The sequence below is a fragment of the Poromitra crassiceps genome (assembly GCF_964638095.1).
Source record: "Poromitra crassiceps genome assembly, chromosome: 3".
Taxonomy (NCBI): domain Eukaryota; kingdom Metazoa; phylum Chordata; class Actinopteri; order Beryciformes; family Melamphaidae; genus Poromitra; species Poromitra crassiceps.
This window is the reverse complement of record NC_139625.1, coordinates 70,044,524-70,061,752: the sequence shown is the minus strand read 5'-3', so window position 1 is coordinate 70,061,752 and position 17,229 is coordinate 70,044,524. Positions and strand designations below refer to the sequence as shown.

Sequence of the window (17,229 nt, the reverse complement as noted above, 5' to 3'; positions counted from 1 at the left end):
AAATTTTCTTCGCCTGTGCCCTAGCGGGTACCGCCGACAGTCCCTTCCTTGCAGCACCCCTTAGTCAATTGTACTTCCAGCACGGCTGCGAGTGAGTGAGACTTCAGAGAGACACCAGTCATACAGTAGCTCTGCCCGGGTGAGTGAGACTTCAGAGAGACACCAGTCGTACAGTAGCTCTGCCCAAGTGAGTGAGACTTCAGAGAGACACCAGTCATACAGTAGCTCTGCCCAAGTGAGTGAGACTTCAGAGAGACACCAGTCATACAGTAGCTCTGCCCAAGTGAGTGAGACTTCAGAGAGACACCAGTCATACAGTAGCTCTGCCCAAGTGAGTGAGACTTCAGAGAGACACCAGTCATACAGTAGCTCTGCCCGGGTGAGTGAGACTTCAGAGAGACACCAGTTGTACAGTAGCTCTGCCCGAGTGAGTGAGACTTCAGAGAGACACCAGTCATACAGTAGCTCTGCCCGGGTGAGTGAGACTTCAGAGAGACACCAGTTGTACAGTAGCTCTGCCCGGGTGAGTGAGACTTCAGAGAGACACCAGTTGTACAGTAGCTCTGCCCGGGTGAGTGAGACTTCAGAGAGACACCAGTTGTACAGTAGCTCTGCCCAGGTGAGTGAGACTTCAGAGAGACACCAGTTGTACAGTAGCTCTGCCCAGGTGAGTGAGACTTCAGAGAGACACCAGTCGTACAGTAGCTCTGCCCAGGTGAGTGAGACTTCAGAGAGACACCAGTCGTACAGTAGCTCTGCCCAGGTGAGTGAGACTTCAGAGAGACACCAGTCGTACAGTAGCTCTGCCCGGGTGAGTGAGACTTGAGAGAGACACCAGTCGTATAGTAGCTCTGCCTGGGAGCTCCATAGGTTTGTGATGATTGTTCTTCTCAAGTGTAATTATGTGTGGTGGTTGGAAAAAAATCCCTGGTGCCAAAAAAAAAAAGAGGCACTTGTTATAATATAAAGATGTGTTTTAAAGGAAAAATAAACCATTTGAACTGTGTTGAAACAGCTACTGCTGATGTATGTTGCAGGTCAGGGTCCGTTTTGTCATTTGGTCATGTATTTTTCTTATTCTCCAGATAATGGGTGAAATGTATGACATAACGTAACATTAGGGCATCTGGGTAGTGCAGCGATAGATTCCCTGCCTATCAACACGAGGGTCGCACGTTCAAGCCTCTGTGTTACCTCCGGCTTGGCCGGGCATCCATACAGGCACAATTGGCCGTGTCTGGTGGGAAGCCAGATTAAGGGTATATGCTCTGGTCACTAACGCATCCTCTGGTCTGTCGGGGCGCCTGTTCAGGGGGAGGGGAGGTCGGGGGAATAGTGTCCTGCTGGTGAAACTGTATCGGAGGAAGCATGTGCTACAACTTTCCCCAGATTGGCAGAGGGGGTGGAGCAATGACTGGGACAGCAGGGAAAATTGGCCAAGTACAATTGGGGAGAAAAATGTACTCACAATTTGAAATGCTGTGACCATGACTGGGAATTGAACACGGTTCTCCATTGTGAAAGGCAAGTGTTTAAGCCCTCCATCCACCCTGGCCACCGCACTGTTTCAATAGCAGACTCCTATGATGTTTATAACGTGAATGCACATGTATCTAGAAATGTGTTATGCAACGTATTTTGGTTCGGAGATGTTGATATACTATGTATCCGTGCATTGCAGAAACTACAATGTTGACATTTTATTCTAGCGACTGCGCTGACCAAAATCCTTTTTAATTCTAACACTTCATCACAAAATAACTCCTGGAATGCATTGACCACAGACTGATGATATATAACAGTATTGAGCGTCCGAGGCTCAATATTTTTATTTACTTTTCTGGAGAATCTGTTGCCTGCCTCTGGACCCGCTTACCTTACCCTGTTATATGTTTCAGACGTGGAGAATTTAGCATTCTCAATTTATGATGGTGTGGTGGAGCCAGCTGTGTAAAACCAAACCCTTATAGTATACAGTATGTGCTGTTATAGGTGGGGTTAGATGAGCTCATACTCTGGGCCTATTTTATGTTCTGTCGGGGGAGGTCTCCTTGGCTCTGTTATGCCTCTGGGGAATTATTACTCTACTGTGATTCCCTTGTTTCGCAGCCGTTTATAGGCTTTTACAGATTTTAAGGGGTCTTCTATATATATAGGTATATATTCTATATATATATAGAATAAGTCATAGTCACAGTGGTCAAATGCAGGATGATCTCAGGAGGAGCAGTTGAATATTCATGCAGCTGCTGGTCTTCAAAGACTGCAAAATGCTTGTTTCCTCATAACAATATGCATTGCTTAATTTGCTCTGTGTAAGACTGGAGGCTCTGCATCACTCATAATGTATAAGCAGCATAGTGAAGATTCTTCTTAAACAGAACAGCAGTAGGTGGCAGTCCACGAGCACGATGGAAACAAAAGACACAAATTAGCATGAGAAAAGTCTGCAGGTATGAGAGAAAATGATAGTTTTTGGTGGGTGTGAACTCTGTTCAACTGAAACGCAGATCTGAAGGGCACACAGGCTGCTCCTGTGTTCCAAATGCCCTACACAGTCTCATCTGTTGTCATGTCCCACATACCTTTAAAATGCATTACCAGGAGATTCACACAACCAGGGGAAGGCCTTGGTTTTTAAATGGAGAGGTTTGTTCTGTGACCAAAGGCATCCACACAGTGTGCTTCAGCTGATCTCAGCAGTGCTTCTAAAGCAGGGAGATAGGGGCTGAAGAGGTCGTGGAACAATCCATCCTTCTCTTGATATTGAGGTGAAAGCTGTCCCCTGTCTCCCCCACATCTGCACCTCTGTTGCTGGATGCAGATTAGACATCTTCTCTTCATTCAGCCCAGTCGCCAGAATAAAATGTTTCTGCAAACAATGAATATGTTGAATGTCAACATTTGTGAACCAAAATACATTTTGCATATCAACATTTTCTACTACACTTTGTAGAGCATAGCCTACTTGCCTTTCACTGACTTTCACACTTCTTGTAGGCCAGGGTTTGCATACTAGTGTATTCAAATTTTAGCCTACATTTCAACCATTAGGCTATGTCAATGATAAAGGGGAATAATTTATTTTCACTCTAATTCCATCTATTTTGGTCATGGTTTCATACACTTTTGGTAATAAAAGTTAACATCTAAAAGCAAAAATCGCATGAGATGGGGGACCATGGGACAAAAATGTATCAAATGGGTGTCCCCACGGTGTGTGTGTGTGTGTGTGTGTGTGTGTGTGTGTGTGTGTGTGTGTGTGTGTGTGTGTGCGCGCGCGCGCTGTGATGACTCGGCGCTAGGACCGCGGCTCTGTCGGTGTCGGTGCGCAAATCGCAGCAGCAGCTCTAGGCAGCCTCCTCTCAGGCACAAGAGTTAACAGAGAGAGAGAGGCTGCCTGCGGGTCGAGCCAGCAGAGCCATCATCAGGGAGAGAGAGAGGCTGCTCTCTGCCGCTTCTCTGCAGTGCCGCTCATCTCTCCTCTCCTCCGGCCGGGCAAACGGACCTGAACCCGACGCACGGGCTCGTCTCCGGAGCCCTCCTTATGGGCTCACCATGCGCAGGATACGGGCCAACGCCATCGCCATACTGACCGTCGCGTGGATCCTGGGCACGTTTTATTACCTGTGGCAGGACAACAAGCCGCAGACCGCCCCCTCGTCGGCGTCGCAGCCCCGCGGCAGCAGCAGCAGGAGCCATGGGCAGAGGCTGGCCGCCCAGAGGCTGGAGCTCCACGGCCGCGACGACAGGACCCTCCCGCTCATAGTGAGTGACGGTACACACGCATCACAGACCAGACAGACAGACAGACAGACAGACAGACAGACAGACAGACAGACAGACAGACAGAGACAGGGAGAGAGAGGCGCTGCTGTGCGCACAGTGCTGTCGCTGCATGCAGCGTGTGTTGCATGTTGATGTGTGTGTGTGTGTGTGTGTGTGTGTGTGTGTGTGTGTGTGTGTGTGTGTGTGTGTGTGTGTGTGTGTGTGTGCGAGCGTGTGCGACTAAACGTGAGGAAGAGGAAGGCTGGTGGTGATGATGATGATGATGCACAGCTGGGTCGCAATTGTTTCCCTGAACCCGATGGGTACAGGCCAGGGGCGCACTTTATTTTATGGTAGGCAACAGTAATATGAATATAAGAAGCAGTTAGCCCTAGGCTACTTTCTATCAAATTATATAAAAAAAAAAAAAAAAGCCAATGTTGTTTGTTAGACAGTAAACAAACACAGTTATGCTCTGACACATACACTTAAATTGTGCTGTAATTAGCAGCAAGACCCAACATACTAGCAAATTATGCTGTAATTAGACATTTAATGCTATAATGATAGCTTAGACAATACAGGCAATGAGACTACTGATGTCATTATGACATATATAGACTAGCCTATAATAGACAAAACGCTGGGAGCTGAACACAGATAAGCGTCTCCTCTGTGTAGCATACAGTCCATTATTTCACATTCTGTAGCCTATATAATCTGCAGCCTGCCGCTTTAGCCCGGTGGTTGTCGGTGTTTTCATGTCGTCAGAGGACCTCAAGCGCTCCATAAGAGGCTTTCCATAAGTCCCGTGCGTCGTGCGCAAACGCCTTTCCCTAGTAAACACAACATGATGAGACCCGCTGGATCTCTGGCATCCTCCCTCTATCACCTCTATAATAGCCTGTTATTAAAGGCATAATAATAAGCCCTGGTCTGCTCTCTGCTTGCACCATGCAGGCTGGAGTATCGTAAAAATAACCTCTGGTAAAACAGGTGTGATGCTATCTACCTATAGGCTTGCTTTGCAGCAACCACTCCGATTGCAAAATAGCCTAAACATGGTGCGATGCTCTCAGCTGGGCTGCTGCCAGCTGAGCTTATGAGAGCTGCTCTTTTTGCAGACACTTGGCTGCAGGCACCAAGGCATTATAGAAACCTTATAGCTTGTGTGTGACATGTCTGTCTAGTAGTCCCATAACCAGGAGTAAAGCCATCAAAAACCAGTGTTTCTTCTCAGCCTTTTTCATAGGGGTACGGTGGCGCAGTCGGTAGCGCTGTCGCCTCACAGCTAGAAGGTCCTGAGTTCGATTCTCGCCTGGGACGCTGTGGGCGCTGGAGTTGTGACCCCCCCATATCTTCAGTGCCTACTGCCCAGGTGGGCTATCTCGTCTAAAGGGCCTTTCTGTGTGGAGTTTGCATGTTCTCCCCGTACCCCCCAGGGGGTTCCTCCGTTAGGGCTGTCCCAGCGAGTCGATGTAATCGATGACGTCGACTACGCAATTACGTCGACGCACGCTACATGCTTCGACGCGTCACGTGTGGCTAATTTTAGCGGCTAACTGTTACTTTTCGTTACTTTACATGGCAGTAAAATGCCACTGAATGACCAAATTGATTTAACTTTTAACCATTTCGATTTCCACTTTCAATACGGACCCCCAGCATTGGTTAGTTGTTAACGTCATGACTATATTTATAACGTTAATAACGTACTACGGTTTGCGGGCTGAATCTGTGTGTTGCGCAATAGCTACAACCGCACTCTGGCTGTAGACCCGAGTTATAAACTGGAAACCGGAGTAGCCTACGTTATAAACGTTATAATATAGTCACGTTATAAACAACTAACCAATACTGGGGTCTGTATGGAAAGTGGAAATCGAAATGGTTAAAAGTTAAATCAATTTGGTCATTCAGTGGCGTTTTACTGCCATTTAAAGTAACGACAAGTAACAGTTAGCCGCTAACATAGCGCTTACCCATCAGCGCAGCGTCATTTGACGTCAGCACACTCTTCTAAACAGGTCGCATGCCGCATTCCAGTGGGCATTCCCATGCTTTCACATGGACGCATCGCTACGACCAGCGTAGTTAAGACCAGACGTAATAGCCCTGTTGGTGCAGTAGTCCACTCTAAAGACTGGTCTTAACCGACGTAGGAGTTACGACCAGGCATAGTTAAGACCAGTTGGTGCAAGCCACATGTTGGGTGTGGATGCTACAGACACAGCCTTGTGTCTGGATGATGTGTGACCATCTTACATGGAGCATTTGTCTTTCTCCAAAATTAAGAGCACTGTTACTGAAAATTGCACACCATTGTACTGTAAGATGATGATTTTATGTTGGACTGCTGCTAAACTCAGTTGACATTGCACAAGGTTTTTTTTGGTATTCCTCCTGAAAGTGACTTGAATTTAATTTATTCTACTATTTTATTTTGAATTGCATTATATTCATTTTATTTGAGGACAAGCTCTTGCTTTAATTTTATTTGAGAGATTTTATATTGGACTGTTAAAGAGAATGAGATGGTTAAATAAAATACAGAAATTGAGAAGTTTTTGGTTATTTATTTGTTTTGGGTAAATTTATTGTTATATAATAAAAAAATTAAATAAAAAATAATCGTTAGATTAATCGACTAATCGAAAAAATAATCGTTAGTCGAATCGATAAGAAAATAATCGTTTGGGACAGCCCTATCCTCCGTACATAACCCCCCACTAAAAACATGCGTGAGTTAGGATAAAAGGAGTTGTTTGCACTATAATAATCACAGTTTACTCCTTTCTACCACTGAATCACTGCTTATCACTAAGCTGACAAGTGTCTTAATGATGTGTAGTGTTGTTAGTGTGCTGCTGGTATTGCCAGGGTCAGGCTTTTGAGGAAACAGACTGTGGAACCTCTTACACACTTTATAAAACCAATGAAATGTTCTCAGCTGTGGTGGAGGGTGTGTGCCAACATGTAAAAAAAACGTTTCACTTGAGCGGCCGGAGACATAAAACGCTGTTCACACAATTTAATAATTGAAGGGCAAATGCCAAACGATGAAGCTGCTGTGGCATTTAGACAGACTCCAGTGTTTCCCCTAGACATTTTTTCAGGTCTGGAGGGATTTCGAAACGTACCCCGACCACAACGGTGGGGGCCCTCGCTCGCCTTCACGACGCTAAACTTCTATGTTCGCAATGGCATCCCAAGTATCATCATATTATTATGGGATGCGATGCGAACAGTTGTATTATTGGATGTGCATTTCCCGTGCATTTCCATCTTCTATTACTTAGGGCTGGATATTGGAAAGGACCTCACGATACGATACGTATCACGATACATGGGTCACGATACGATTGTATCACGATACATTGCGATACTGCGATATATTGCAATACTAATTTACTGAAAATTTAATTTGCTGTGTGTACCCAGGTAGTGTAATAATATGTACATCACTTTATATTGATAACTTCGTGGACAAATTGAGTCAAAACTACGGAGTGTTGAGTGTCTTACTGAACACACTGAAATAAAAAGTATTCTTATTGTTTCACTGAACACACAGCTGCAAAAAAACGATATGGCGATATATCACGATACTTTTCTGAAATATCGATACAGTATTTCGTAAAAAATAACAGTAACATAATAATATCGCGATATATTGCCATATCAAATTTATTGCACAGCGCTACTATTACTGTCAACACTGTCAACACCAGTATTGTTGTATTGTAATAATATGCCATAAAGGTTTATCGAAATTTTGGGGAGAGCAGGAAAAATATAAATATATATATATATATTTGTTTTTTTCTGGCCTGGCAGGGTTGGTAGGGGTTGGTAGGGGTGGCCAAACTTTTTTGATTGTGGGCCGCATACAGAAAAATATAAGGAGTCGCGAGCCAAACAATATTAACAGCGGCAGTTTTCGCGGCAAAAAGAATTGGACCAGAAAACCCTTGTGCCATCAAAATCTTTATTTCTACCTAAATAAATATATGACACATAGTTTATTGATGTGCTCACCTATATTACAATGGGTATTTCTGTATGTTTTCAAATTTTATTTTCCTGTGCCAACAGGTTAAGACAGATAATTTAACATACATGTAACATTAGTATTAAACATTCATTCAGTATTACATAAAAAAAAAAAAAATAGACCAGGTCAGGGTACTCAAGTATAACCCATTTTCAATGGTTTTAAATTAGTTTTTTCGTTTTCATTTTCCGTTTTAAACTTTTAAACAGAAAAACAGAAAAACGTTTTTAGCATTTTTTTTTTTTTTTTTCTAAATTCATGGCGGGCCACTTAAAAACGGGCAGCGGGCCGCAGTTGGCCAGCGGGCCGTAGTTTGGCCACCCCTGCTATAGGGAAAAGACAGCTATAGCATTTGTTTTGGACAGCTTACAAGCAGATGTGGCAAATCTGCTGGCAGCCCACAAAGAAAAACTTCACAGCCGTGACTTTGCATTACTCATCAGATTGTTCTTTGTGTTATATCCTTTTGATTTGGAGTGTTTCCACATCAACTTTTCCTTTGTGATCTATGATTTGCACAGCAGGGTCGTTCACCTTTGTCACCAAACGTAGCTGTCCTCCTGTGGGCTTCTCCTGGTAATCTGACCTGGAGCACAAAGGCTTGCCAGCACTGCACTAAGTCCAATAGGGCACAGTTAAACAAGGTTGCTACATATAAAGCTCAAAGTAGGCCTTTCCTGAAGGGAGTCTTTCTTTCATTCATTCTGTCGCTCTGTCGCTCTGTCGTTCTTCTTCTTTCTTTCTTTCTTTCTTTCTTTCTTTCTTTCTTTCTTTCTTTCTTTCTTTCTTTCTTTCTTTCTTTCTTTCTTTCTTTCTTTCTTCCTATCTTTTGTCATTCTGTCTTTCTGTCTGCCCCTTTCCTTCTCTAAACCAGTGGTTCTCAAAGTGGGGTCCGGGGACCCCCAGGGGTCCTTGAAGGGGTTCCAGGGGGTCCCCAGCAAAAAGTGGAATTATTTATTTTCTGTCTAATTCCATCCATAATATACGTAACACAATAACGGAATAAATTACTATTTTGGTCATGGGTTTCATACACTTTCTTTAATAAAATATCTAAAAGCAAAACTCTTATCAGATGGGGAAGCCTGGGACAAAACCTTATCCTGGTCCGTGGTCTAATTTATGTCAGTTTAGGCATCCTCCCCCCCCCCCCCTTTTTTTTCTTTCAATATTTTATTTTCATTTTTTATAGAACAATATATGAACAAGACAAACAGGCTCAGACACAGGGAAAGAAAGAAAAAAAAGAAAAAGAAACCGTTTAGGCATCCCTGACATAAAAGTTTGAGAAGCACTGCTCTAAGCACATTCATTAACAGCATTCAGTCCACTAATGATTACATCATATGTAAGCTGTTTGCACTGGCTTGACTTTTTTCCTCCCTCATTTCCTCTGTTGAGTGGACTCATTTCACAAAACGACTTTGGCGGACCGTCCGCTCGACAGTCCGCTCGACAGTCCGCACATCTGCTGCCTCCCCACACCTCAGCGTCAGTGCAGGACATGTTGTGAACATCTGCCCGGGGTTCAAATCCAGCTCATCAGTTGTCATTATCCTCCTTAGCTTTCACATGATGTCACCACCACTCTCATCCTGTGTGCGTTCACTGTGTTGTACTGTACACTCATATATGGTTTACTTTTCCAAGGACAGATACAACCGCAAGGGCATATTACAAGCAACTTCCCATATTTTTTAATCTATTTTAGTTAATACCAGTTTCCAGTGCATGTCCTTGGAGCAGGCTTGGATCGCTGGCCCAGCACTGCAGGTTTGGTGCTGTCAGTAGTACTGTGTGGATTCAACATGTGAACGTATGAACATTGTATAAGGGAATTATATGAAGTTCTTCCTTTTGTACAGAATTATCAACATTTCCCACTAATAAACAAAAAACTAGAAGGCACTATTATGAGAGCATACACCTTTGCCAATGCTGAACAATTATCCCAAACACATCATTCAAATCACATACATTTGACATTAATTTGCTTCCTTGACCCTGCAAACTCAGATTTGGAATCAAGTCTCCGTCTCCATTAGTTTCATAGTTATTATGACTAAAAACAATAATCATCTAATGATGGAAATCCCACATCTGGATCACCACCAAAGTGTAATCAGTTGTTCCTTGGTCCAAGGGCTATCTGTCCTCCAAATCTCATGAAATGAAATATGAGTTTTTGAGATATCCTGCTGACACAGATAAACAAACAAACAGACAGCAGCTTCATAACACTATTTTGAGGAACTTTGACATTATTTAGCTTTAACAGGGATTCATACAATTATATTAGGAGATATGAGGATATCAACACTCAGGAGTGTATTTCAATACTCTACATTTATGAATGTGATATTCACCCAAAAGGCAAAATAAAGCAACACGACACTGCTATTTTGACAAAGATCATAACTTGGACTCAAACCCACAACATCACCAGAACATGGTGGGGTCCTCAGGCAGGTCTTGTGTCCTCTGCAGGAGCCCGTCCGCTGACACTGCCACACTCACACTGAAGTGCTTTGATGTGCAGCCAATCAGACGGAGGATAATTATATTTGATTTGTAGTCCTTTAACTTGGCATGAAAGAGCCAGCAGACATGTGTTTGTCTTCATATTGAATTCAGTGGACAGATTGAAGTGCCCTCTTCATCTACTTCTGTTATTTATTTATTTTTATGATCTCTTCAGTACTGTTTTTTGTTGCTGTTCATTTGTAATGTTTACTTTATGTGGATTACCAAGGTATATCTCCTATAATCTCCCTCCTTATGTTTTTAATTCCTTCTGCAAATAAGTTGGCACAGCTGAGATAGCTGTGTTTGAATGTGCAACTGTTGCAAATCTGGAGAGAAATATGTTGAATGATCTACATTCTCTACTGATTTTCAGCCGATATCTCGAGTCCCAGTCGAGTCTCGAGTCCCCAGTGTTCGAGTTCGCATTCGAGCATTTCAGATTGTGATGTGACCTGAATGATAACAGAAATTTCACTGACTGATGTCAATATAGTTATAGCCTACTTTATTTATCCCAATGGGGAAATTCATCCTCTGCATATAGGCGCTAGTTAACTTATAGCACATTTTGGGAAAATCTCCTTTAGAGTTTGAGTAAGGTTTATGACTAATCCATGCAGGAATTTAAAAAATGTGTAGCTGTCCTTCTGAAAGCATGTCTGTTTTTCTGCACAACAAATGAAGACAGAGGAGCAGCAACATACCAGACATGAGGATGTTGAGCATGTCATCCAGTCATTTCACACAGTCATCATAGATGTTTTCTTCTTCTGTGGTGTTTTATGGCAGTTGGCATCCTTTATGTTGCATTACCACCTCCTTCTGGATTTATCCATCCACTGTTTCCCTACATTCTCTCCAAACATTGCGCACATGTCTTCTTCTTCTTCTTCTTCTTCTTCTTCTTCTTCTTCTTCTTCTTCTTCTTCTTCTTCTTCTTCTTCTTCTTCTTCTTCTTCTTCTTCTTCTTCTTCTTCTTTTTTGGTGTTTTATGGCAGTAGGCATCCTTTATGTTGCATTACCGCCTCCTTCTGGATTTATCCATCCACTGTTTCCCTACATTCTGTACGACCTCGACCCCTCCTCCCTCATCAAAGATGTCATCCAGTCATTTCACACAGTCATCTAGATGTGGCAGAGGAGTGGTTTGTTGACAGAAGTAACAGTGAAGGAGCACTTTGTTGACAAGTTGCAAACAAGTGAGAGGGAGAATGTGTGTGTGTGTGTGTGTGTGTGTGTGTGTGTGTGTGTGTGTGTTTTGCAAATCCCACCAAAGTCTTAATCTTCAGTCACTAGTCCATCCATACCCAGGCAGGCACACACCAGAACACCACGCAGACTTGCCAAAAATCAAGTTGGGAAAATGGGCAGTTGCCCCTCCCCAATAAATAAATAAATAGATGATGATGATAATGATAATAATAATACTAATAATAAAGTAATGCCAAATTATTGATGTCACTTTTCTGTGGAAGAATATTATTGTTAGTATTGTAGGTGATTTTTTTAAACTGCAGCTGGGAGAGAAAACTCCAAGTCAGAAATTCACCTCAAATCAGCAGGTGTGATGTGTGCGTCTCTGTGCAGGTGAGCCAGCCGCCGCGGGCCGAGCAGCAGGGCCAGCTGCTGGGGGGCTTGGATGAGAAGGCCTACCTGTCCGGGAAGCAGCTGAGGCCAGGGGATGACCCCTACAGAGAGCACGCCTTCAACCTGCAGGAGAGCGACCGCCTGGGCAGCGAGAGAGCCATCAGGGACACCCGCCACTACAGGTGAGGACAGACAATATCGTACATAGCGATATATCGTATAATATAGATATTGTGATGTGAGACTAGCTGTCGTCTGGGGTTTTGATTATCGTTATATTGTGAAATCACTTAGTTCTTCCTGATACAAGTGATGCAATATTCTGAACTTAGCCTGTTCTGGCTGAGTAAAATGAACAATTATTGGCGTTATCTGCTCAACATATCCATATTACTGATTATTACTGATGATCATTACTAATTTTCAAGATTATCTTGACTTATGAAAGCACTCATTCCCCCAAAATATCATCACTTTATTGATATCGAGGTATTTGGTCTAAAAGATTGTGTCTCAGGCAGACCTTGAACACACTATGATTTCAATGTAGATTAAGCAGGACCAGACCATCCTAACCATTCCTAACCGAGGCTGGAGGAGGAGGAGGAGGAGAGGGGTGATCAACCCCATTGGTTGGCCTACAGTTTCCATAGTGTGATTGTGTTCTGAATTCTAGACTTTGGTCCTCCTGGTGACTCCAGACCGTTTGGAGCCCGGTAAGAGTTTTTAGCTCCACCAAGGAGTTTTCCCCCCCTACGCTGTTTGTTTGTTTGTTAGCAAGATTATGGAAAAGGAAGAACCCATTAGATTTTGGAGCGGATCCGGATCCGACTCACGAACATGCAATAATAGTATGAATGTTGGCAGAGCGCTGCGCTCTCTGTGCCCTTCTAGTTCCAAATGGGTTTGGAGATTTTGCCGGGCCCAGACTGGCTGGGTGTGTGTGGTTAAGACTCACCAAGACTGAAATCTGAGAGCTGAGACCCTGGCAACAGCCATGGGAGTCGAAGGACAGAGAATGCACCGATAGAGAACTGGCTTTTCACAACAACTCACATTAGATAGCCTCATTAACATCAGTAAGATTCCCCACGCCACTTGCTCCATGCTTTATAAGATGCCGTACAATTTCATATGGAGGGATGAGTCTCATATAAAATGGCAACATGCTGGCATCAATCTACATAAGTGTGCAATAAGTGAAAGGAGCCTTATACAAAAGTCACCCCTGTTAATAATGTCACTCCAAAACATGTGTGTAATGTAAACGCAAACTAGCTGCTCATGGAGCAAGAAATGATAGAGCGTCTATTTTTGTAATTCTGCAGTGAACTGTTGTGGACAAATGGGAAAATGTTCTTGAATGACAGAATCGGTAGTGAGTGACCATCGTTTTCATGTGTGTGACACCCATCTTTTCCCTGCGGCAGAGTGTGTGACAGCCAGGACGTTAACAGGCCAGTCATTTAGTCTGAAATGCCCTCCTTCAAAAGTTTAACGTCTATGGTTACAGGCCGTTCCCAGCAACAGGTGTCAAATTAAGACACAGGGTCAAAAATGTGTTCAGATGTTGCTTGGCAACCGGATATTTCTGTCATTCTAGCATCAATACTGAGGAGTACTCCTACAGTGATGGATATTGCTATCGCCACTTGCCAGACATCTGAAGCATCGTAGATGTGTGTAGGGCTGCCACTAACAATTATTTTAATTAGTGACTTTTTCGATTGATCCATTCATCATTTAGTCTAGAAAATGTCAAAAATAATGACAATTAGGCATCCGGGTAGTGCAGCGGTAGATTCCCTGCCTACCAACACAAGGGTGTCAGGTTCGAGCCCCCGTTACCTCTGCCTATGTTTGGCGTCTGTCTATACAGGCATAATTGGCCATGTTTGCGGGTGGGAAGCCGGATTAAGGAGTAAGGATTATGTATCCTGGTCGCTGGAATAGCGTGATGATCCTCCCACGCGCTACGTTCTGCCGGTGAATCTCTTTGCTGTCAGGTGAAAAGAAGAGGCTGGCGACTGCACATGTATTGGAGAAAGCATGTGCTACTCAACTCTCCCCAGATTGGCAGAGGGGGTGGAGCAATGCCTGGGACACCCTATCAGGGAATTGCCCAAGTATAATTGGGGAGAAAACGGAGGGGAAATCAGAAGGAAAAAACTTGATTGATCAAATAAATAAATAAATTAATAATAAAAATGACTAATGACAAATGCCCATCACAAGTTACCAGAAGCTGAAGTGATTCTTCAAATTGCTTAGTTAGTATGGTATACACACACACACACACACACACACACACACACACACACACACACACACACACACACACACACACACACACACACACACACATATATATATAATATACACACATTATATAAAACATCAAATTTGGGTTACGCTATGTTCATCACATGTACCCATCTAATTGTGTTACATACTCAAACATTCATTTCGATGATTCATTGATTTCTGACTCTGCTGACCCAATGAGTAGAAGGGATGAATTAGTCTCACCAGGGAACAAGAACAAGACGCTGTACATGACCAACACTGGACTATTGAGCAGCTGCTTATAAATAATGCAATCTTAAATGGTATTTGACTATTAGATTGACGTATATAAAGGGGGCAGCTATTCCAATGATTGATGGCACGATGAATGACTGTCTTTTTTAAGGCTTTAGATTTTGGAAAATGACGCTGCCAGATGATTTGTTACAGATAACCATCTGGGACCTCGTCTTTGCAAAAGGGCAGGTGCATTAAAAAAAAGACCTGGCAGGGATTGGATGAACCATCTGTCGTCAGAGCCGTATAATAGAAGAGTTGCGACATCTCCATTCACTCCAATGGACCAGTTTTTTACCTCACAAAAGTTCCCGGAAGTAAGGTTCTGGATTAAGCAGCGCTGTCGAGTTGCAGCAAAATGGACCGTTTGTGATGTACTTTGAAAGGGTCAGACGTTTAAAGAATCAAATTGTATATTATCAGCTTTATTTTAGCATTCAAACGTAGCAACCTTCCTGGCTATTCATTGGCTACTGAGTCACACATTTTGGAGCTCCGCTGATGCCACTCTCTTACTAGATTGCTCTGGTTGTCGTCACACTTAAGTCCCGCCCGTAGCTGCCTCTGGACGCTGATTGGTCTAGCCCACTGCTTGGACGGAGTTAAACCAATAGCTTGACAAGATGGATTTCTCGAGTGATCGTGATCTGGCAAAGCCAGCTGCCTCACAAGGTTATAGATTTTGGGCAAGGGGGCAGGGCTGCTGAAATGACTGTGAAAGTAGATAGAGAGAGGATCCACCCCCTCACATTGAGTTGTGTGTTATTCTCTCCAGGTGTGCAGCTGTGAATTATGACACAGATCTTCCCTCCACGAGCATCATCATCACGTTCCACAACGAGGCTCGCTCTACTCTCCTGCGCACCATCAAAAGGTACGGAGCTTGCCGGCCGAGACCAGAATGATAGCTGGGTTTCCATTCAGTTTTCGCGCAAATTCTAAGAAAACTTTTTAACCATTCTACTATGCTCACCATACATCTGGGAAACGAGATGCAAAAAAACAGTTGTGGGAGTCAATGGGCAAAAGGCATTTTAGGGATGGAGAGCCTTTGAGTGCAACACTTTAGGATCCAGAACAACATTTGATCTGCTGCAGGGTTATCGGGCCATTTGGGTTGGTTTGGGCACCGCTCTGTTCCGCCAGCAGAACACAGCAGACCGGACCAGCTGTGCACAACACAGGGTCCAGCTGATCACTTATTCAAAAAAGGTGTTTCCATCTCACATTTCGCGCATTAAAGTCCCTGGAAACCAAAATCCACAAAAACGTTCTAACTATGTTATTTAGGGTCTTATGTGAGTAATTGTGTGGCTCAGAAAGTATGAGCCATTACTTTCAACCCAAAGCCTTAAAATCGCCACTTTTCTACAAGGTCTGGATTTCCATTTCCTCATTGAAGAGAGCGGTGCGCGTGGTGCTAAAATGCATGATCTTATCACGTCATAAGATTTAATCGAATCACACGCGCACACACACACACTGACACACAGTATCGCTGTGCACTCGCAGCGCAGAGATCTCTTCCTCTCTGTAAACCCTCTCTGTCTGTGCTATGCGTCGAGCAACGCGCGAACACACACACACACACTCCATCTCTCTTTCCTTCTCTCTCTCTCTCCTTCTCTCTCTCTCTCTCCGTTAACGGAGAGGTCTCCTCCAGCAGGTCTCCTCTGCTGCAGACGGGACACGCCCACACAGTCCGCAGGAGAAAATACACTCTAAAATCTAATTGATTCTCATCACTTTTGCCATGACTGTCAAACGTTCATCATCGTTCAAATTTGGCTGGTGGCTTATTAACATAGGTTCCTGTGATGTGATGAACTCAAAATGCTAAATAATAAAAAAATATTTCTGGTTTCCAGGGACTTTAACTGTTTTTCAAAGAAGGCAAAAACCACCTCAAGCGAGCGTAAAAACTTTTGAGATTGAGGAAGTTTCCCGCCCTGAATTTTGACGTTTCTATCAACCTTTTCCAATGCAATACTTCAAAATGTGCCTCAAAATACATTGATGGAAACATGATCTGTGATCTCTCTTCTCATCATTCTCCCATGTCTCCCTCCCTCACTCAGCGTCCTGATGCGGAGCCCCCCGCCTCTGGTTCAGGAAATAATCCTGATAGACGACTTCAGCTCCGATCGTGAGTTTTCTGCCCTTTTCTCTTGCTGCAAGATGTTCAGCTGCTTTCATGCTGGCACCCGCTCTGAATCTCAGCTCACGCTAATGTCAGAGGAATATTCTGGCAGATGAGAAGGCCAAATAATAGGAAAATGTAGCCGGGGGGACGATAATGTCAAGAGACAGGAGGAGAGCTTTGAAGATGCTGAAGGTCAAAACCTGACATTAGAGAAAATTAGATATTGAATCGGAGGTGGTAGCATCCAGAGGAATGGCTTAGTTTTTTCTGTAGCTGATCAATGAGCCTGCTGGTGGAGATGAAACTGCCTTGACAATGCAGAAAAGGAGGTTAGCGCCATATGAAATTGCTGACACTGACAACCCAATCACCAGAACAAAACATTGGCATTTTACATGTCTGAAAACTAGGGATATGTACGGGTGTCCGGGTAGTGTAGCGGTAGATTCCATGCTTACCAACACGAGGGGCGCAGGTTCGCATCCTTGTGTTACCTCCGGCTTGGTCGGGTGTCCATACAGGCACGATTTAAAAAATCCCCCCAAAAACAGGGATATGTACAGTATCA

The 17,229-nt window shown here is 43.7% G+C and overlaps 1 protein-coding gene across 1 annotated transcript in view; it reads left to right on the top strand.

The window, feature by feature from the left end:
• The first annotated feature begins 3,436 nt into the window (after positions 1-3,436).
• The window catches only part of galnt16 (UDP-N-acetyl-alpha-D-galactosamine:polypeptide N-acetylgalactosaminyltransferase 16), a 67,224-nt gene continuing 53,431 nt past the window's right edge, over positions 3,437-17,229 (top strand). The window contains exons 1-4 of the mRNA XM_083632785.1: positions 3,437-3,768; positions 11,936-12,117; positions 15,294-15,392; positions 16,597-16,664. Of these exons, the coding sequence (XP_083488911.1) occupies positions 3,559-3,768; positions 11,936-12,117; positions 15,294-15,392; positions 16,597-16,664 (559 nt within the window). The 5' untranslated portion in view covers positions 3,437-3,558. The remainder of the gene's footprint in view (positions 3,769-11,935; positions 12,118-15,293; positions 15,393-16,596; positions 16,665-17,229) is intronic.